The following is a 23,117-nucleotide window of genomic DNA, read 5'->3' on the forward strand; positions in this document are numbered from 1 at the left end:
GTCTCAAGAAGTCAAGATCCAAGATCGGGTTATATGGTAGCTATATCAGGTTATGGTCCGATTTAAATCATATTTTGCACAGTTATTGAAAGTCATAACAAACAATTTCAGCCAAATCGGGTAAGAATTGCGCTCTCTAGAGACATAAGTAGTCACGATCCCAGATTGGTTTATATGGCAGCTAGATCAGGTTATCGATTTGAACCATACTAAGGACAGTTATTGGAAGTCATAACAGAATACCTCATGCAAAATTTCAGCTAAATCTGATGAGAACTGCGCCCTCTATTGGCTCAGGAAGTCAAGATACAATATCGGTATATATAGCAACTATATCAGGTTATGGACCGAGTTGAACCATACTTAGCACAGTTGTTGGAAGTCATGACAAAACATTTCATGCAATATTATTTATTATTTGAACCATTCTTAACTCAGTTGTTGGAAGTGATACCAAAACACAACGTGCGAAATTTCAGCCAAATCGGATAAGAATTGCGCCCTAAGATGCACAAGAAGTCAAGACCCTCGATCGGTTTATATGGCAGCTATATCAAAACATGGACCGATTTCGCCCATTTACAATCCCAACTGACCTTCACTTATAAGTTATATTTGTGCAAAATTTCAAGCATCTAGCCTTACTCCTTCAAAAGTTAGAGTGCTTTCGACAGACGTACAGACGGACGGACATGGCTAGATCGACTTAAAATGTCATGACAATCAAGAATATATACACTTTATGTGGTCTTAGGCGAATATTTCGAGATGTTACGAACGAAATAACGAAATTAGTATACCCCCCATCTTATGGTGGAGGGGAAAAAAAATAAGTAAATAAAATTATCTAATTCCCGGTCTCATGAATGGAAAAGCAAATAATTTTGAGAATATTTGCAATCTATTGTGTTTTATCACTTCTTGCCACCAGAACAATATACTCAAAATTCAATAATTATAAAATAATAATAATTACAATTAAATTCTAACGGCCGTATTTACAAAACCCCTAATGAAACCTTAAAATAAGTTTATTTGACACTTCCTTAAAGGAAATCTGTCAAATAAACCTATTTCAAATCTACATTAAGTTTTGTGAATACCGATGTAAACATACATTCATATTTAGTATTGTTTGAAAATAATTTTCACCTATGACAATGTGTACAAGCGTAACCTTTGCTCAAGAATATTTTACAATTAACAAATAATAAATATTATAAAATAATTAACCTGTAAGGCAAACGCCATACTCACCAGCAGATTGTACATACATACAAACAAAAGCAATCGGAATTTTTCTATGGTCCCGATAAGGCACATACACCAACGATACCAGCCATATATAGGCTATGATTTAGAATATCCACATGCGAGCAATGTATCTCTGTGGGTTATGAACACAAAACGCATATAGTGCGAGATACTTTACACCTTTATGAGAACCGCATAAATTGTTCTGGTCTTCAAATACGAAGGTGTCTAGTAGAGATGCCATGGCTAGCGATCTGGTGTACCTAGCGCACCAACTAGGCATTTGTCGTATTCTCTTTGCCTTCGTTCATAGTCATGGGAATCTTTTCTTTTTGAACGCCCATGCATGATTGGTGAGTTTATCTGGGTGGGTTAAACGCATATTTTCCAACAAATAAAAACTGTTTAAATAACAATCATATAAGCATTTCGTTTTATGACTTTTTAATGTCATTGAGCAGCAAAAGGAGTCCAGATATTATATAACCGTATTCACTTCGGGGGAAAATTGTGTGATTGTTTATGACTACTTTTAAAGTGAAATAATCAAATTGCTAGAGGCTTTAAAAAAAACTATTTAGTCTTGTTGCTGTTAGCAAATTTTGCATTATTAAAATGATTTTTCATTAGCCCAAAAATTTTCTTGCGTTTTCCAGTTTTCTAACTGTAAAAATAAAACTGTTTAAAATTATGATGGAATGGAGCCCACTGTGGCGCAGAGCTAAGCATGTCCGCCAATGATGCCGAACGCCTGGGTTCAAACGCCGGCGTGAACATCAATAAAAATGTTCAACGGTCTCTATCAAATGGTGTGGCTACGCGGCATAAAAAAGGAGAGCCCTTATCATTGAGCTTAAACTTTAATCGGACTGCACTCATTGATATGAGAGAGGTTTCCCCCGTTCCTTAATGGAATATTCATGGGAAATTTAGTAACATTATGATGTAGTCTTAAGTTCATTTAGGAATCAGTTAATGCTCAAAAAATTAGTTCTAAAATATAAATTTTCCAAAAAGTTTCAGGGCAATTCGGGTTAATAAATACATTACAAATTGCCTATGTGCTTAAAACATAAGCTTTGTACCCTACACCAGATGATGGCGAGAATCAAAGTAGCAATAGTTTTGGCTTAAACAACTGTTTTTGTTCGCTGAAAATGGAAAAACAGACATGACTGCTGTTTCAGCAAGCAAAGGTCTGCTATTTTAGCAAACATTTCCATCTGGTATTTCAACTAACAAAATCCGCTGTTTCAACTACAAAATCTGCTAAAATATTGAACACGCATTACTGCTAAACAGGCCAAAAATTGCATCTATGATAGGAAGTAAATTGCACTGCTTAGAGATCGAGTAAAGTTAGGTTAGGTTAGGTTGAAAGAGAGTGCAGATATTAATCCGCCCCATGTCACTATGGACATATCACTAGCCGCACTGATTTTACATAAGTGAGCTCGTAGTCCTATGTGTGCCTTTGTAATACCAATAGCTGTATTGACCACTTTCTTACTTTCCTTCAGTAATAGCCTCGTCTTCTCACGATCTGGATCCCTCCATAGGATTTTCGCCGTCCTACCGACCGTTTCGCTGTTCCCTAGGGTTGCAAGCGCATTCGTCGTCCATGCCCTTAACTCGGACTGCGTCGACCCGAAAGGCTTCGGGTTAATCAAGTTTATTGACGGCAGTTCTCTGGCCTTCACCGCCAAATCGTCTGCCCTTTGATTTCCCCTTACTCCGTTATGGCCCAGCACCCAAACGATGCGTCATCTGGAAGATCATGTTACACGGATGGATCAAAGCTAGGGGATAGAGTGGGCTTGGGTGTTTACATTGAGCACCCAGGTCCTGCAGGCGAAGATCCGGGCGATCACGGAATGCGTGAGGTGGTGCGGTACTAACACGAGGACGTCAGTTATGAACATCTTACGGACAATAAACAGGTCAGAAGGGCAATAACAACTAGATCTCGAATAGACTTGGAATGTGAAAAGGAGATTAACGCCTTTTGGGTGCCGGGCCATAACGGAGTAAGGGGGAATGAAAAGGCAAACTATTTGGCGATGAAAGTCAGAGGACTGCCGTCTATAAACTTGGCTAACCCGAAGACTTTCGGGTCGACGCAGTGGGCGCATGTAACACTGTGGAACAATGAAACAGTTGATAGGACGGCGAAAATACTATGGGGTAATCCCGATCGTGAGAGGACGTGAGCATTACTGCAAGGAAGTAAGAAGGAGGTCAGTATAGCTTTTGGTACCATAACAGGACACATGAGACTACGAGCTCACTTTTGTAACATAGGTGCGGCAAGTGATAGCATGTGTAGGGCATGTAAGGAAGATGATGAGACGTTGGAGCATTTCTTTTGTCATTGTCCGGCTTTCACGGCTAAAAGACACCGGTACTTAGGTGGGGACACAATACCAGACATGAACCAATTTAGGCATGGAAAACAATTAAGGATTTTGTAATTAGCACGGAATTCCTGACTTAGATTTTCTTTTCGAGTTTGCAAAAGCAAATTTCCCCATGAACATTCTATTAAGGAACTGGGGTAAACTTCTCACAAATCAATGAGTGCTGCCCGATTCAATTTTAAGCTCAATGATAAGGGGCCTCCTTTTTATAGCAGAGTCCGAACGGCGTGCCGTAGAGCAACACCTCTTTGTGGAGAAGTTTTTACATGGCAAAGTATATAACAAATGTCGCTAGCATTAAGGGGGGATAACCACCGCTGAAAATGTTTCTGATGTTACTGCCTTGATTCGAACCCAGGCGCTTAGCGTCATAGGCGGACAAGCTAACCTCTGCGCCACGCTGGCCACCTGTAAAGTTTTAAGCCCATTAAAGGTGAATTTATTAACCGATTTCGCTGATATTTAGCATAATGAGTAGTTTGGAGCCCTTCAAAATTCGCACCGCGTATGGTCAAGATCGGGCTGTATTTGGATATAGCTGCCATCTAAGGTATTGGGCCTATAAAAGCAGCGATTATTATCTAATTTCGCTGAAATTTGACACAGTGAGCTGTGGTAGGCTCTTCGACACCCGCGTTCAACATGGCTGAAGTCGGCTCATTTTTGGATAAAGCTGCCATATAGACCGATCTCCCGATTTAAGGCCTTGGAACCATAAAAGGGGCATTAATTGTCCTATATGGCTCAGATCGGTCTGTATTTGGACCTAAATCTCCCGATTTAAGTGCTTGGGCCCCAAAAAGCGCACTTTTTTGAAATTTTTACATTAAGCTATACTATACTCTCACATATACTTCCCAAATATGGTGGAAATCGGACTGTATTTAAATATAGCTGTCATATATACCAATATTCTGTTCTACAGTTTTGATCTGCGACGCCGGTGCTGAAATAAGTCCAAACAGAACCATATTTCGATATAGCTGCTATGGGTTTATAAATGTTGCAATTTTAACCTTATTATGACGATTGGAGGCCACCGTGGCGCAGAGGTTAGCATGTCCGCCTATGACGCTGAACGCCTGGGTTCAAATTCTGGCGGGACCATCAGAAAAAATTTCAGTGGTGGTTTTCCCCTCCGAATGCTGGCAACATTTGTGAGGTACTATATCATGTAAAACTTTTCTCTAAAGAGGTGTCGCACTCTGGCACGCCGACTTGAATCGGACTGCACTCATTGATATGTGAGAAGTTTGCCCCTGTTCCTCAGTGGTTTGTCCATGGGCAAAATTTGCATTTTTTATGACGATAGGTGGTTAGTATATATACCCGAGGTGGTAGGTATCTAAAGTTCGTCCCGTCTGAACTTAATTCCCTTTTACTTGTTTTGCTCTATATAAATAGATTATGGATCATTGATCTAGAAGAGGTTATCGCGCACCATCGTTTTTAATTCTAAACAAATTAAATTTGTGTTACCAAACGCCACTTATAGCAACGCCTTTTTCAACGCCTTGTCGATTCCCCTCCTTCGCATCACCTTGGACAAAGGTATTCCCTGCCCACCCCCTCTTTTCAGGTCTAGAGTATCGGAACAGTTTGAACACCAAATAGGAGGGGTCATAAAACATTTTATTTCATTTCTTCTTTTTCGCGATTAGATTAACAATGATGGAGGAAACCCATATCACATGCGCTGTCACAAAGAAGAAAACAACAACAGCAAATTGTTATTCTAACAAATAATGAATTTGATATCTTGCAACATTTTCCACTTACGGGCCGACAGGGTCTGGCCTGGCCCGTTTTAGTCTTATTATCGCACATTGTCAAATAACATCGATTGCTTGACGTCCACATCATGGTATTATTCGGGGTGTTATCTCCCCGGCTAGAGGCGACAAAATCGCTTCACGTGCATGTGTATGAGTGATGATAGGTATGCATTCGATATCGAAAGGTATAAACTACGTGTTTTGTACATGGATGGTTTTTTTCTTCCATTTTTTGTTTTTTAACTCATAGTCGATTCGATTTTCAAGTGCTTGGTTTATGGGCCAATAAAATTCCATATAATTCCGTTCATCCAATAAAAACGAAAATAGCGACAATTCGCCTTTTGCGTTAAGTTCAATTAATTTTGCCCATCATCATCATCATCATCGTCATTGCCAACGGCCTTATTAAATTGGGGTAAAATGTGGGGGGATATAAAAGAAATCTTTTCATCAATTAGAGTTATTAAACCATTTTTGGAGGCGCACACACATCAAGAGCTAATTTATAGAAATAATTTTTGGTTTTTCATTATTTGTGACCATTATTGCATTTGAGAAGGGTTGGTACTCCAATTTTATGACCGAATATCAATAATAATAATACAAGTAATTGGATTAAAGGAGGGGATGAGAGATGCGATGAAGACGAAGCCAAAATGGCGATTGGATACGCGCAAATCAATAATTCGTTACATATAAAGGAAATTTTCGACAAGTAAACTTTTTTTTTTGAAAAACGTTGGACTTTGATTACGGTGAAAGTACATGTTCTTTGCGATAAATTATTGCAAGAATTCGTGAAAAGAATTTAGTTTTTTACCCTGATAATACGTTTCATTCTTGATATATAATAAAACATGTTATTCGGGGTGTCAACTAATTTTCTTTGTTTATAAATTCATTTGACGTCATGCTTATGTATATGTATATTCTTTTTAATATTAAAATAGGTTCATAAAATATTGTAACATAATTCAATCTCAAATGTTTACCATTTATAAGCAGATTTCAGTTGGTAATTCCAACTCTTTCAGAGTCTATTTGGATTTATTTTCATGTTGTGATACACAATTGTATTAAAAGAGTTCCATTTTCGCACAACTCCATTATGCCTTCTTCTATTGTGATCTGCTGTATTTGCTATGCTAAAAATAGAACAAAAATATGCTTATGGGAGTTGTTATTTTCTCACACTTAAATGCCTACTTTTGGGTGAATATTTCTTTATCGCGTACATATTACGATACCAAATAATGTATGTGCCTTGTTGTGTTTTCTTGTACCTGGAACCCATTTGTCTGTTGCTCTAATGATTTTTGTCATTTGACATTCCAGCGGAACTTTAAAAATTGTCTCTTTCCGAAGAGACAACATTCTAACTTTACTCCGTAAAAAAAAAGAAAAAATGTTGTGTATGACAATGTGTCTAGACTAGTGACGTGCTCACACGTTCTTAGGTACATATACAGTAATGTACAAAGGAGTGAGTATCTACATACTGGGCTATATGCTCTAATACTCACCCTTTCCCTAAAGTAGGAGAGACACAAGCGAAAAATTATTGGTCCGGTAAATGAATAAAAGTTTGTTGCTATTAAAACACTTTTGCCATTAAAGAGTTTTTGGTTTTACAACAAAAAAGAATTTTTTTTTGCCGTAGGCGAAGCTGCTGAAGGGTTTACAATAAACAAAGTTAGCTATCTTCAATAATTATACGCAAATGGCTAACGTCTAATATACTGAAGCGAAACGTTAAACAGTTAAAATAAAGGAAAACTTCGTAATAAAAGTATTTTACTTATCGTAAAAATGATGCAAATGTTTTTTTTTTGCGTGTAGATGAAGTATATTTAAGAAAAGTGTATTAGTTCTCGATGAAGAGTACAATATTTGCTACTTTTGTTACATATTGAATACTCCCAATATCAGCCACTAGATGTTGATTGTTGCAAAATAAAACTTTGAAAATAAATTAACTATTTTGCAAAGTATAGAGTTTCTAAGTTTAATCACTTTATAGGCAGAAACCTAAATAAGGATAAGGTTAGGTCAAACAACAAATCCCATTGATGTTAAAGTAAAATCGAGGGAGCTATATCTAAACATGGAGTGCACTGATGGAACAGCATGTTCCATTAAACTGTGGAAACGTCAAGTAATAGAAAACTAGCTGTAGTATCACAATAGACTAAAATGTCTAAATGTGGTATTAGACAATATGTATTCTCATATGAATTTTCATATGCGAATGTAGCTACTCTGAAAGATTTACACGACGTGTGATACGTGAGAAATATTTAATATGAAATTCAGGTTATGGAATAAATACACAATTTTTACAACCACCACCATAGGATAAGGGAATGCTACTCTAGTCATTCAATTTGTAACACCTCAAAACATTCATCTGCGACCCCATCGATCTAGCCATGTCCGTCTGTCGAAATCATGATAGCGGTCGTAAGCTAGCCGTTTGAAACTTTGCCCAGATAGGTCATTGGGGAATGCAAAGGGGCCATATCGGTTCAGATTTGGATATAGCCCCCATATAAACATATCCACTAATTTGAATTCATGATCCCCTCGAAGCCTCAATTTTCACCCGATTTGGCTAAAATTTGAAACAAAGACTTGACCTAAGACATTGAACATCCATGCTAAGCATGAATCGGTATTTAAACAGATATAGCCCCCATGTAAACCTATCCTCGGATTTGACTTCTTCAGCCCGTAGAAGCCCTAATTTTCATGCGATTTCGTTGAAATTTGGAACAAGGGCTTGAGTTATGACTTCCAACATCCAGATATAAACCGATCTCCGGATTTGACTTCTTCAGCTTTTCACCCCTTGGAGAAGCCTAAATTTTCTCCTGATTTGGTTGAAATATGGCCCAAAACTCGATCTTATGACTTACAACACCAGTGTCAAGTTTTATCCGAATCGGTTAATATGGTGATATAGGCCCCCCTATGTACCGATATCCTGATATGACCTCTTGAAACCAAAAAATAACTCAAATTATACTCAGTGGTACATTTTTAGCGGAATCCATGGTGGTGGGTACTCAAGATTCGGCCCGGCCGAACTTAGCGCGCTTTTACTTGTTTCGATTAAAGCAAGCTCTAACTTCATCGAATATACATGTATACACATGTGAATAAAAATAATTAGGTACATCAGAAAACACATGTTGGTACAGAAAATTAAAGGTCATAAAACAAATGCATATCGGGTAATAGCACTTTAATCTTCGCAAGCTCCAAACCCACCCGGGTGTAGGATCTTCGATTTTGAAACATCAATAACTCATTATCAAATCGAAATTCGCTTTAAAGTAAGTGGCTAAATTTGTTTTCTCTTCAAGCAAATAATATTCAAACCTTCTTAAGGATGAAAATTATGTTGCCATATGGCTAGGCACTTGCCTTTTCCCAACTCACGCGGAAACTGTCTTAGTGAAGAAGTTGCTTGAATTGGTGCAAGTTTTCTTCATAAAAAAAATCTGCTAGAGGGCGGAAAAAGTTGGAGGGGATGTTGGATTTTGTTGTCTTCTTCCATTCTTCTTTCCACAAGTATGAAATTTTGGGATTTATATGACAGTTTCCTCCAAATTATATAGTTTACCCACCCGGGTTTTGGACTACGACGTACATACAAATCTTTGGACCTGCGAATGTAAAAAGTTTCCGATCACACACTGCCTCCAAAACCTAACTTAACCTAGTACCCAATTGCGTTAAAATTTGGAGTAGTGAGTTGCAAAAGGCCCCATGACAGCCGTACAAATTATGGTCTAGACCGGACCCTATTCAGATGAAATAGACCAGATCGGACCGTATTTTTTGTAGCTGACATATAAACCAATGCTCGATTTAAGGTCATAAGCCCATAAAGGCGCATTTATAACCCGATTCCGCTAAAACTTGGAACCGTGACTTATATTAAATCCCTCGAAGTACGATCCAAATAGGGTCCGTATCGGTTCATTTTGAACATAGCTGACATATAGACAAATATCCCGATTTAAAGTCATGGGCTTATAATAAGCTCATTTATTTCCAATTTTCACTGAAATTTGAAACTGTAACTTGTATGGGACCATATTCAAATATAGCTGTCAAATAAACTGCTCCACAGATTTAAGGCCTTAAGTCCATAAAAATTGCACTTATTACCTGAATTTGTAGATATTTGGAATAGTGATTTGTATTAGACACCATGACATCCGTACTGAGTAGTGTCTAGATCCGTAGCGCAGAGGTTAGCATGTCAGTCTATGATGCTGTACGCCTTGGTTCGAATCCTGGCGAGACCATCAGAAAAAAATTTTCAGCGGTGGTTTCCTCTTCTATTGCTGGCAACTTTCTCTTCAAAGAGTTGTCGCACTGCGGCACGCCGTTCGCACTCGGCTATAAAAAGGAGACCCCTTATCATTGAGCTTAAACTTGAATCGGACTGCACTCATTGATATGTGCCCCTGTTCCTTAGTGGAATGTTCATGGGCAATATTTGCAATTTTTTTTGCTATATTGACCGATTTAACATTTTGGACCATCTGACTAGTATCTCGCGTTACGTCCTCCCCATAAAAAGTATATTTTTTGTAGATTTAGCTGCATTTGAAATAAATGGTCTTGTTAAACTTCTCGATACCCATAGCAGTTATGATCCAACTATTTTCAAGCTAATTCTTTATGCACATTCATTGGGATTGTCATAGGATTATGGATAACTTATGTTTTACAACATTTCACAGAATGTCAAAACGTCACAAGCCCAAATATCAATTTTGGAATATACGATGCTCTCGTGCTAAACGCACTTTGAGTTTATGAAAAAAAAAACTTAGAAATGTACGTGTTTACCTATGTGTGTGTGTTTCATATCAGTGGTGATAACTTGAATGATTTATGTTCAGAAATGACTTCAGTCAAAACAAAAAAAAAGAAGGTGGAAGATTTTCTTTTGATTCTTGAATTTTGTTCAATGAAATCCAAAACCATAAACATAATCAAAGTCAAAGTCAATACTCAATGAACAATCACAACGAAGACAACCCACCAATATTCAAACAAAATTTCGGGTTATAAAAATTAAAGTCGACTAATTTTTTTTTGAATAATAAATCATGGGCTGGGGATACGCAAGCAAGCAATGCACCAACTCACATGCTATGACAGTGACTAAAGTGGGGTCTATGATTTCAAATGAGAGGAAAACGAAAAAGGGGTAAAGCTACGAAATTTTCAATTTTGAACAAACTCATAAAGAAAAAAATAAGAAATCAAACAAATTGTTGATTGATTTTTTTTATTTTAGATCTTCATCCCCTTCAGATGTGTGTGAGTGTGCATGTTTTTTTATACAATATATAAAATTCCACAAATATTGTCGTTTGTCTTTTTAGCTGTGGGGATTTTATCTTTTAAATGTGTATTTTGTGTTTATTTCCTTTTCAAATTTATGACCCCTCGATTTGAATGTGAAGACAAACTGGCTGCCCATGCTAAAGGTAGGTAGTTAATGTTTGTATGTGCGACTGCGACTGCTAGCAGCTACGCCATTAAGTCCATAAAATCTGTAGGATTGCAATTAACTTTTATTGTTGGGTATTATGTTTAATCCAAGTGGTCAATATTGTGGCAGGCCGTAGACGGAGAACTTACCAAAATCAAACACAATTCAAATTTAGGATGCCATAATTCATTATCTGTATGTGGTTTTTCAGCCATATGCAGTAATGTTTTGGACAAGAAGATGATTGAAAGGAAAGGATTTCATAGGCTAGAAAAATATCGGTGTCATAAACATCCACGAAGATTACTTTGAACTATTGGTTACTACAATAATTCCCCTTAAACAAGGCTGTAAACGATCTGAATGAATAGAATCGGGAGATCTGTTTATATGAGAGCTATATCAGTTTATGGACCAAATCGGACTATATTTAACAAGTATATTTAAGGTCATAGAAGAGTCATTGTGCAAAATTTCAGCCAAACCGAATAAGAATTGCGCCTTTTAGAGCTTAAACTTGAATCGGAAATATAATCAAGAAATATAATCGGGATATCGGTTTATATGGGAGCTGTACCAGATTATGAACCGATTTAGACCATATTCGGCACAGTTGTTGTGCCCTCTAGCGGCTTAAGAATTCAACATGCGAAAGCGGATAATAATTGCGCTATATGAAGCCAACATTCAAGATCGGTTCATATGGCGGCTATATCAGACCACCGTAGCGCAGAGGTTAACATGTCCGCCTATGACGCTGAACGCCTGGGTTCGAATCCTGACGAAACCACCAAAAAAAATTTTCGGAGGTGGTTTTCCCCTCCTAATGCTGGCAACATTTGTGATGTACTATGCCAAGTAAAACTTCTCTCCAAAGAGTTGTCGCACTGCGGCACGCCGTTCGGAGTGGGCTATAAAAAGGAGGTCCCTTATCATTGAGATTAAACTTGAATCCGACCGCACTCATTGATATGTGCGAAGTTTGCCCCTGTTCCTTAGTGGAATGTTCATGGACAAAATTTGCAATATCAGGTTATAAACCGATGTTTACCATACTTAGCAGAGTTGTTGGAAGTTGGAACAAAACACTTCAGTTAAATCGAATAATAATTGCGCCCTCTAGAGGCTCAAGAAATCAAGATCCAGGATCGGTTTGTATGGCAGCTGTATCAAAACATGGACCGATATAGTTAATTTACAATCGCAACCGACCTACGCTAATAGGAAATATTCGCGCAAAATTTCAGGCGCCTAGCTTCATTCCTTGGAAAGTTAGCGTGCTTTCGACAAACGGACGGACAGGGCTAAATCGACTTAGAATGTCAAGATGATCAAGAATATATATGAGAAGCATTTGGAGTTAAATACGAATATAATAAATTTTAAATTTGGGCTAGCTAGTCACATATAAATCTAATATAAATAAAAGGCATACATCGACAACATATATACCGATTGCCTTATTTATACCCCCACCATAGGATGGGGGTATACTAACCTAGTCATTCCGTTTGTAACACCTCGAAATATTCGTCTAAGACCCCATGAAGTATATATATTCTTGATCGCCTCGACATTCTGAGTCGATTTAACCATGCCCGTTTGTGGAAATCACGATAGCGGTTGAACTCGTAAAGTTAGCCGCTTGAAATACTTAATATTGGTGTAGTTCGTTGGGGATTGCAAATGGTCCATATCGTTTAATCGGTCTCTAACCTAATATAGCTACCATATAAACCAATCTCCCGATTTAACTTTTTGAGCCCTTACAAGCCGCAATTTTTTGTCCGATTTTGCTGAAATGGGGCGTGTACTCTTTTGTTATGACTTTCAATTAGAGCTGGCAAAATATGATGACACTATCGATATTTTATTTTTTGTCTGAATATCGATTCAATTTTTCCTATCGATACTATCGGCAAAGTTATTTTTTTGCAAAATTCAACAAAAATAAGCGAACCGACACCGAATGTATCTGTTAAGATACATTGCGCCTATAGATGGCGCAATTTTTATTCGATTGGACTAAAATGTTGTACAATGATTTCTCTCATGACTTTCAACTGACGCATTAAATTTGGTTTTATTCGGTCTATGCATTTATATTGCTTCTATATAAATCGATCTCCCGATTTTAAGCCGATGAGAAATAAACGATAGTATCGATATTTATTATGAGAAATATCGGAAATATTGAATGTTGCGCAGTTTGCCAGCTCTACTTTCAATAACTATGCCAAGTAAGGCCCGAATCGGTCTGAAAATATCTGCCGTTTAAGAACGGGTAGAAATAACTTTTTGAATTTTTCAAGAATAAGAGTTTTAACAGTTACAAAATTAAGGATTTTGTAAGCAGCAAGGAATTCCCAAATTAGATTTTCTTTTTCGAGGTTACTTTTATTTGTATTTAGAGCGCACAACAAGCCTTTTACTGGCTTAGGTGTATGTCCATAGTGCCATGTAAATGTAAATTGTAAATTTTGCCCATGAACAATCCATTAAGGAACAGGGGCAAACTTCTCACATATCAATGAGTGCAGTCCGATTCAAGTTTGAGCTCAATGATAAGGGGCCTCCTTTTTATAACCGAGTCCGAATAGCGTGCCGCAGTGCAACACCTCTTTGGAGAGAAGGTTAACATGACATAGTACCTCACAAATGTTGCCAGCATTAGGAGGGGATAACCACCGCAGAAAAATTTTCTGAAGGTCCTGCCAGGATTCGAACCCACGTATGCGGTAATTCGGCCCCTGGTTGTAAGAAGTATAAAAAAAAAAACAATTACAAACGTTCTCAGTTCGTACGGCCCGAATTACCATTCTGCTAAAAATATACACAAATTTACTAAATTGGAGTGCATGAATGTACTTTTAGGGGCTGTCAACTAATCGGGAGTTCGGTTTTTATGGGAGCTATGTCAGGTGTAGATCGATTTTGCGAATTCTGACCGTGGATGTTGGAAATAAAACACTATAATCAAAATATATCAGGTAACAATTGCGGACAGCTCAAAGAATAGTTTTACTAGAGACCAAACCAAAATCATGTTAAGTCATTGCTGCTTACCTGTAAAAACATTGACTTAAGATTCGAAATTTAAAAAAAAGTCGTATTTTCACCAAAATAATAAAACTTTGGACCGTTCCCGAACACACTACAATTTAACAAAATTATCGATATAAATTATAGAAAGAATACATATGGTAAATAATAACAAGTAAAAATGCATTAAGTTCGGCCGTGCCGAACGTCGGATACCCACCACCTTGGGTATATAAAAACAACTTTTCCTAAAATCAGGTGCAAAATCCACGACTCTGAACCTAAAGCAACTATATCAAAATTGAGTCCAATCGAAACCAAACTCCCCACAATTCACTATTCAAAATTACAGCAAAATCTGGTAATAAAGGAGTTTTATGTGGGTCCAAGACCCACATAAAACTCTATATCCACATATGATCCTATCTGCACCATATTCAGGGAGGATGTATAGGCCTTTAGCATAGCTCACTCTACTTAATTTCAATAAAATCGAGGAATATGTACGCTATTTATGGGTGAAAGACCTTCATTCGGAAGATCGGTCTATATGGGGGTTATACCAAAAAAATTATCCAATCTAAGCCAAACTCAACACGGACGTCGAAGGGCTTAACACAACTCACTGTGTTATACTTTAGCGAAACCGAGCAATACATGCGGCAAATATAAGCCAAAATGGGTTATAAATGCAGTTTTTATGAGCCTAAGACTATATGGGGACTATACTAAAATATAGACCGATTTAGACCACAATCAGCATGGATGTCGGGGATCTTAATACAAATCATTGTGCCAAATTTAAGCGAAACCGTGAAATTAATCTCTCTTTTATGGGCGTTGGATCTTACATCGGCAGATCGCTCTATATGGGGCTATATTAAGATACAGACCGATCTGGACCATATTTGGCACAGATGTCGGATCATGACACAAATCATTGTGGCAAATTTCAGGCAAATCATATAATATATACAGTTTTTATGAGGCTAAGACTCTAAATCGGGTGTATCGGTCTAAATGGGGCTATATAAAGATATAGTCCGATTTAGCCCATCCAAAAAGTTAATCTGGACAAAAAAGAATTTGTGCAAAGTTTAAGCTCAATATCTTCGTTTTTATACCCTACACCACCACTTTGGCTCAAAGACGAACGCTATTGATTTTGAAAAAACGGGTTCAGATTAAGATATAGCTCCCATATATATCTTTCATCCGATATGAACTTTTAGGGCTGTACAAGCCATAATTTTGGTCCGATCTTTACAAAATTTGGCACGAGGTGTTTTATTTGAAGTATACATATGTGTGGAGAATTTCATAAACATCGGTTCAGATTTAGATATAGCACCCATATATATTTTTCATCCGATATGTAATTTTAGGACTGTAGCTGCCACAATTTTGGTCCGATCTTTACAAAATTTAGCACAAGGTGTTTTATTTGACGTATACATGTGTGTGTAAAATTTCATAAAAATCGGTGCAGATTTAGATATAGCTCCCATATATATCTTTCATCCGATATGTAATTTTAAGGCTGTAACCGCCACAATTTTGGTCTGATCTTAACAAAATTTTTTGGCGTTTTATTTGGCGTTTCAATACGTGTGCAAAATTTCTTAAAAATCGGTCCAGATTTAGATATAGCTCCCATATATATCTTTTATTCAATATGGCCTATTAAGGTTATAGAAGCCCCAATTTTAGTTCAATCTTATGTAGATTTTGCGCGAGATATTTTATTTGACGTCCTAATACGTGTGCAAAATTTCATAAAAATCGGTCTAGATTTATATATAGCTCCCATATATATCTTTTATCCGATATGGACTTTTAAAGCAGTAGAAACCACAATTTTGGTTAGATCTCTACAATATTGGGCGCGATATATTATATTTTACGTCCCTGATTAGGATATTGCTCTCAAATGTTTGCTGTAGAAATCCACAATTTTTGTTCTATCGTAAGAGAATCTTACAAAGTTCTATTCGATATTTCGATAGGTATGCAACATTTAAGTCTGACTAGATTTGGAGATAAGTTCTATATATTAAATGTAGTACGTAGACTAGGGGGTGTCGGGCTCCGCCCGACTTTTGCCTTTCCTTACTGGTTAAAGATTGTAACGTGATTTCAACAAACAGACGGACTGCCAAGATTGTCTTAGATTTTTACTAGGACCAAGAATGTTAGGCCTGTTCCGGTTTTCAAATTCGCAAAATGCCAAAAAATTGCTTTGCGTATATTTTCCAAACCTTATACTTTTAAGGCTTGAAATCACTTGTGGTTCTTCTTGATAGACGTTTTACTATGGCAAAGGTTTGCAAGAATTAAGGCAAATAAAATCCTTTATTTTGCGTTTTCGAAAACAGGAACAGGTCTGCATATATACTATATATATGGTCCGAAATGATTATTTCGCAAACGGAGTGGCAAAATGAATATACCCTTATCCTACGGTGGTGGGTATAAAATTACCAATATACCCCCCATACCCCCGACCATTAAACTATTTTTTTCCATCAAATTTTAAATAAATATGTATGTATATAAGAAAACAAAAAACATATAGGTATTTAAATTAAAACAACAGTTAGAAAACACTTACCAGGCGCTGGTTGTGCTGGATATGTCGGCTTCTTCATCCACTCGTAATACTGATGCGACTTTACAGGCGATGAACGATTATGATTACTAATGCTGCTGTTGTTGTTATTATTATTAGCCGTCGATGGACTATTGTTATTATTCAAATGATGGGCAATGTGATGAGGCGATGATGAGGAGGCTGGAGCTCCTGGACTTGAAATTTCACTACCACTCACTGTTATGGGGGGTGAGGGCAAGCCTTCGGCAATGTGATGCTGTTGTTGCTGCTGCTGTTGTTGTTGTTGCTGCTGGGGATCACCAATGCTGCTGACAGTTTCATTTAACTGAGTGGTACTACCCGAAGCTGGACCAGCCGATGTAGTGCTACTCGCACTTCCCGCCGACGAGGAGGGTGTTGAGCCGGCTGCCCCAGTGCCATTCAGCAGCTGGTGTTGTTGTAATAATTGAGGGTTCTGGGCAAAATTTTCCGCCGACGAAGGTGAATGCCAATCTGAGCCAGCGCTGGCAGCATTGGAGGCCGAATGAAACATGGCATGAGGATTGTAGTACATTTGATGATGTGCCGCCGCATGTGGCGAGTCCATGTCACCCAAGTATTGATGATTAGGCGGAGTGTGGTAATTAGCGGTCCATTGCCAAGGCTGACCCGCCGAGTAGGCCAGATTAGCGGCGGCAGCACTGTGTTTTTGTGAATATGACAAGGGATTGTAGTAGGAAACCATGGTTCTTGTTGGAGTTTCACGCGGCGTAATCAAACCAGAAATATTGAGGTTAGGAAAGATTGTCACTGGGTTTTGGTGTGGAGAAATTCAGAGGTTGTAAAATCCTATTTCGCTTTTATATATTATTTTCTTATAACACTAGGTGTTTTCTTAACTTATTGCAATTTTGTAAATTTTTTTTATGTTAAACATTTTCTAAAATTTTTGTATTTATTTATTTTTTGATTTCATTATCTTAACTCAAATGTTTTTTTTTTTTTTATTTTATTTGTCTTGCACGCGTTGTTGTCTTGGTTTCTTTTTCACTTTTTTATTTCTTTTCTAAGTGAGCTTAGCCAACAAGCCGTTATTTGTCAATTTCTCTTTTGTTTTCTTTTTTTTTGTTTTTGTTAATTTGCCATTTATCAATTGACAATTCAACAACTATTAATTGCTCTTATTTTTTGGGGTCACTGTCACTAATCACACTCTTTGCTCTTTATTTTCACACTCTGTGCTTTCTGTTGCTCCTGCAAATGTGTGTTTGTTTGTGCGTGGGAGGTTTGGAGATTTGCATAGGCAAATTATTTACGATAATCCATTAATCGATAACGCGCTCTTTTGTTGGTTCTGCGATTGTTTAGTGATTGCGGCAATTCGATAATTAGACTTGTTGTGGGGCCCAACGTCGATTGCGGGGATTTGGCATTTATTGTTAATTTCTTTATATTTTTAATTTGACCGTTGTAAACAAGTGTTGATGAGATGTTTTAAAGAAATAAAATCTTTCCACCGACGTGTGCTTCACTTGTTTGCGTATCATAAAATACTGAATTGTATTACCACAATACACAGCAAAACCAACTGTCTGAGTGCTGGGATTCGTGTTGTTGTTTTTTTTTTTTTGGGCTCGTTGAGTGATATGGTAACCCGATAACCGTCTACCGAACTTGCCTTTGACGTTAAGACTAAACGCAAGTGGTGATAAAACCTCGTAAACTAACAAAACAAGCGACGAGCCAAACAGCAGACGACAGTTGAAAGCGCTTGCTTGAAGAAGCGGCCCAGAATAACCACCGCCAATGGCCAAACCATAAACAAAACAGGTAGTACACAATTATCGGTTGCTCTCTCTCTCTCGCACTCGTTCTTTTACGCAGAAAAACCCCAAACGACATGGCTATCGCGCTCGCACTATGATTTGTGGGCTTATAATTTAACCCTCATATCACACAGACCCGCCTCTCTGACTTCAATTCAATATGGCATTTGGTCGCTGGCGTTTTTCCATCTCTTTCTTCTGCATTCGATCAGCATAGAGCAGCAGCCATTGCATGTTTGTCAAAGGCTTAGCTCCTCCCATGCTCAATCATTCAGTGGTTGGATTGGAAAGGGGGAATTCATAAATATCCCCAATTAATATCCCAATGGTTTTGAAAAAAGTCACAAAATAAAGGTAACGTAATGCTGCTAACCATGGCGTTTGTTAACATTTGTCTGACCCAGTAGAGGCGTGTTTTCCCTCAGGTAAATTCCAGCATAGATATTTCACTCCTTGCCGTCAGTCAGCACCGGGGTATTCATGTTAAAATTTCGTTCAGCAGTGTTTTTTTTTTAGTTTCATTTATTAAGTTTTATTGTCTTAAATTGTTACAGTTGTTGTTGTTGTTATTGTTATATCTATTATACAGAAGGTTAGTTTAGTTGCCTTTTTGAAAGGTAGATTCCGTACCTACCTTCGGTCTGCCGGGACTGTTAATTATTTCGCAGCATTATGTAATTAAAGGCCATAAATGTGTGCATGCGCGCATTTTTTTGTGCCTTCCTGGAGCAAACACGCCATAATGGGATTTTGGAAATTCGTTTTTGCTGCAAATAGGGTTTGGCAGATTATCGAAGGAAAGCAAAAACAATTGGAAAGTCAATGCTTGATGGATGTGTTTGTGATAGAATTAATGAAAATTATTTTTTATAAATCCAACGGGGCTACTTTTAGTAACCTCCACTATAAAATGCACATCCCAGATATAGGGAAGTTCAGATGTTTATGAAAGAGGTTTAGCTACTTATCTTATATATCAGAGGTTACAATCTGATGATTTGCAATAAAGGAAATAGATCGACCTTACTACCAGGAACAGGCAGGGGTTATAAGATGTTCCCTTTGTATCGGAGGATATCAGTAGAACAATATTTGACTGGGAAGATGGATGAAAACAGCATCGTTACAGTGGCTTCAGCCTTTGTGAATATACTGCGGAAGTGGTCCCTCCGCTATAAAGAAGAAAGAATGAAATGTAAAAATTCTGCCACACTGTCCCTTGTAAACCTTAGATGAAAGTGGAAACTGTGGAGGACATTGATATGTTGGTCAAGCGGATAACGAACGACTTACTTAAGTCTGCATGTTCTACAACCAAACCAAGAGGCAAACAACGAATACCGTGGCCAGAAAGACAGAGATGGTAAATACTTTTCACCAGAAGGAAGATGGCAGAGTGTATTCAGGGGATCTGTCTTAAAAAGGGTAGAAATGCCGCTCTCTTCGATGGCCAAGTACTTTGGCGCAATTCTTGACCAGAAACCAAACTGGAGATAGAATGAATGCGTTCTTATCCTTTCGCAACTCTATGGGAAGCAGTTGAGAGCTTATTCCGGGACGGTACATTGGATGTCTGCGGTGGTTGTGCATCCGAATATATCCATTGGATGCCTGATGTGGCATCGGATAAGTGCCCCTAAATAATAGCATTCTCGATCTAAGGCCTTTCCACCTGTAATTTGGGTGTGTGAAGATTGTCCGGCATCTGGGTCTTCTCAATAGAGCTGGCACACTATCGATAATCGCAACACTTGATAGTTTTTATACCCACCACCGTAGGATAGGGGGTATATTCTATATATAATATATAGCTGTCATATATACAGATCTGCCGATAAAGGGTCTGAAGCCGATAAAAGCTTTATTTACTACCCGATTTCGCTGAAATTTTAAACATTGAGTAGTTTTACACCTTCCAATATAGGACCCAAATATGGTTCAAATCGGACTGCATTTAGATATAGCTGCCATATTGACCAATGTTCCCGATTTTGTTTAAATTTGAAATACAAAATTCAACAGTGACTTATATTTATTAGCCCACTTAATATCCGTGTCGAATTTGGGTGCATATGGGGGCAATGCCATGTCGATGCGGGAGCTGCGTCGCTGAAGGCTCTGGCATCGGGCCATATAAGGGAGAGACTAGTTAGAAGATGGAAAGAACTTCTTTAAACTATGGATAAAGCTTTCAGGCTCTGCTGGGTTCCGGACTATCAAAGGTTGGTGGGGAGGCCGACTTGGTGACCTGGAATGGATAGCTGATAGGTTCAGATTGTGCTGCGGAATACGGAATATTCGCAAAACAGGAAGTCGCTTATACTTCTTCGGACTACTGATAGGAGTTCTGAATGTTCATTGAAATTCTTTCTCAATTCTCGGTCCACCTGGTTCTTTTATTTTAGTCTCATGCGTTGATTTCATTTTTCTGTCGTGTCTGCTGTGCTATGGCATATCAATTTCTGGGTTCCCTAACTTCTTTCGAGGTCACCTAGTGTCACTAGCCTCGTGCCCTCCAACCTATCCTAAGGAAGGATTGCCGAAGCCTTTGTAATTAAAAGAAGCACCACACGACTGAGTTAAGAAGTTACAACGGCAGGTTAATCACGTAAAAAGGCGTTAAGTTGCACCACCTCGGGTTTATATGTAAACCAACTTTCGTCAAAATCCTGTGAAAAATGCATGCCTTATGCCCCATAGCAGCTATGTCGAAAAAAATCATTGTTCAATTGTGTATAACAAAATATTGATAATTTTTGTAGCTATATCTAAAAAAAAACCGATCTGAACCATATGCGACACGGATGTTGGAAAGCCTAACATAAGTCACTGTGTCAAATTTCAGTAAAATGGGATTATAAATGTACCTTTTATGGGGCGAAGACTTTAAATTGAGATATCGGTCTATATGGCAGTTATAACCAAATCTGGACCGATCTGGGCATAAGTGTAAGAAGATGTCGAAGGGCCTAACACAACTCACTGTCCCAAATTTAAGCAAAATCTGATAATAAATGTGACTTTTATGGGCCTAAGACCCTAAATCGGAGGACCGGTCTGTATGGCAGCTATATCCAAATCTGGACCGATCTCAGCCAAATTGAAGAAAGATGTCGAAGGGCCTTACACAACTCACTGTCCCAAATTTAAGTAAAATCTGATAATAAATGTGGCTATTATGGGCCTAAGACCCTAAATCGGAGGATCGGTCTGTATGGCAGCTATATCCAAATCCAGACCGATCAGAAGAAGGATGTCGTTGGGCCTTACACAACTCACTGTCCCAAATTTTGGCAAAATCGGACAATAAATGCGCCTTTCATGGCCCCAAATCCTTAAATCGAGAGATCGGTCTATATGGCAGCTACATTAAATCCGCATTTCATGGCCCCAAAAACCTTAAATGGAGAGATCGGTCTATATATTGGGTTGCCTAAAAAGTAATTGCGGATTTTTTAAAAGAAAGTAAATGCATTTTTAATAAAACTTAGAATGAACTTTAATCAAATATATAATTGCCATTTTGTTCGATAACCTTTTGCCATCTTCCTGGCAAATTTAGTATTCCACGCTCATAGAACTTCTGGCCTTTATCTGCAAAAAACTGAACCAAGTGCGATTTTATAGCCTCATCATTGCCGAAAGTTTTACCATTTAAGGAGTTCTGCAAAGATCGAAATAAATGGTGGTCTGGTGGTGCAAGGTCAGGGCTATATGGTGGATGCATCAAAAGTTCCCAGCCAAGCTCACTCAGTTTTTGGCGAGTGACCAAAGATGTGTGCGGCCTAGCGTTGTCCTGGTGGAATATGACACCTTTACGATTAACCAATTCTGGTCGCTTCTCCTTGATGACTGTATTCAATTTGTCCAATTGTTGACAGTAAACATCCGAATTAATCGTTTGGTTCCTTGGAAGCAGCTCAAAATATACCACACCCTTACAATCCCACCAAACAGACAGCATAACCTTCTTTTGGTGGATATCAGCCTTTGAAGTGGTTTGAGCTGGTTCACCATGCTTGGACCATGATCGTTTTCGACTAAGGTTGTTGTAAACAATCCATTTTTCATCTCCAGCTATGATTCGTTTTAAAAACGGATCGAATTCATTGCGTTTAAGGTGCATATCACAAGCGTTGATTCGGTTTGTTAAATGAATTTCTTTCAATACATGTGGTACCCAAATATCAAGCTTTTTCACCAGTCCAAGACTTTTTATGTGATAATGAATGGTTGATTTTGGTATATTTAACTTCTCTCCTATCTCACGCTCAGTTACATGACGATCCAATTCGATTAATGCTTAAAATTTGTCAACTCCGACTATATGAAAAATCCGCAATTACTTTTTGGGCAACCCAATAGCAGCTACATTCAAATCTTGACCGTTCTGGGCTAAATTGAAGAAGAATGTCGAAGGGCCTACACAACTCACTGTTGCAAATTTCAGTAAAATCGGATAATAAGTGTGGCTTTTATGGGCCTAAGACCCTAAATAGGGGGATAGGTCTATATGGCAGCTATATCCAAATCTGAAACGATCTGGGCCAAATTGGCCTAACACAAACCACTGTCCCGAATTTCAGCAAAATCGGATAATAAATTTGGCTTTTATAGGTCTATATGGGAGCTATATCAAGATATAGACCGATATTGCCCATGTTCGAGCTTTACCTACTTATGTACAAAAAA

General features: G+C 38.0%; 1 protein-coding gene across 1 annotated transcript in view; it reads right to left on the reverse strand.

Moving 5' to 3' along the window:
• Window positions 1-18,317, reverse strand: part of LOC106094075 (homeotic protein caudal) — a 79,547-nt gene extending 61,230 nt beyond the window's left edge. The window contains exon 1 of the mRNA XM_059365265.1: window positions 16,621-18,317. Coding sequence (XP_059221248.1) covers window positions 16,621-17,344 — 724 coding nt within the window. The 5' untranslated portion in view covers window positions 17,345-18,317. The remainder of the gene's footprint in view (window positions 1-16,620) is intronic.
• Window positions 18,318-23,117: the final 4,800 nt, after the last annotated feature.

The sequence above is a fragment of the Stomoxys calcitrans genome, chromosome 3 (genome assembly GCF_963082655.1).
Source record: "Stomoxys calcitrans chromosome 3, idStoCalc2.1, whole genome shotgun sequence".
Taxonomy (NCBI): domain Eukaryota; kingdom Metazoa; phylum Arthropoda; class Insecta; order Diptera; family Muscidae; genus Stomoxys; species Stomoxys calcitrans.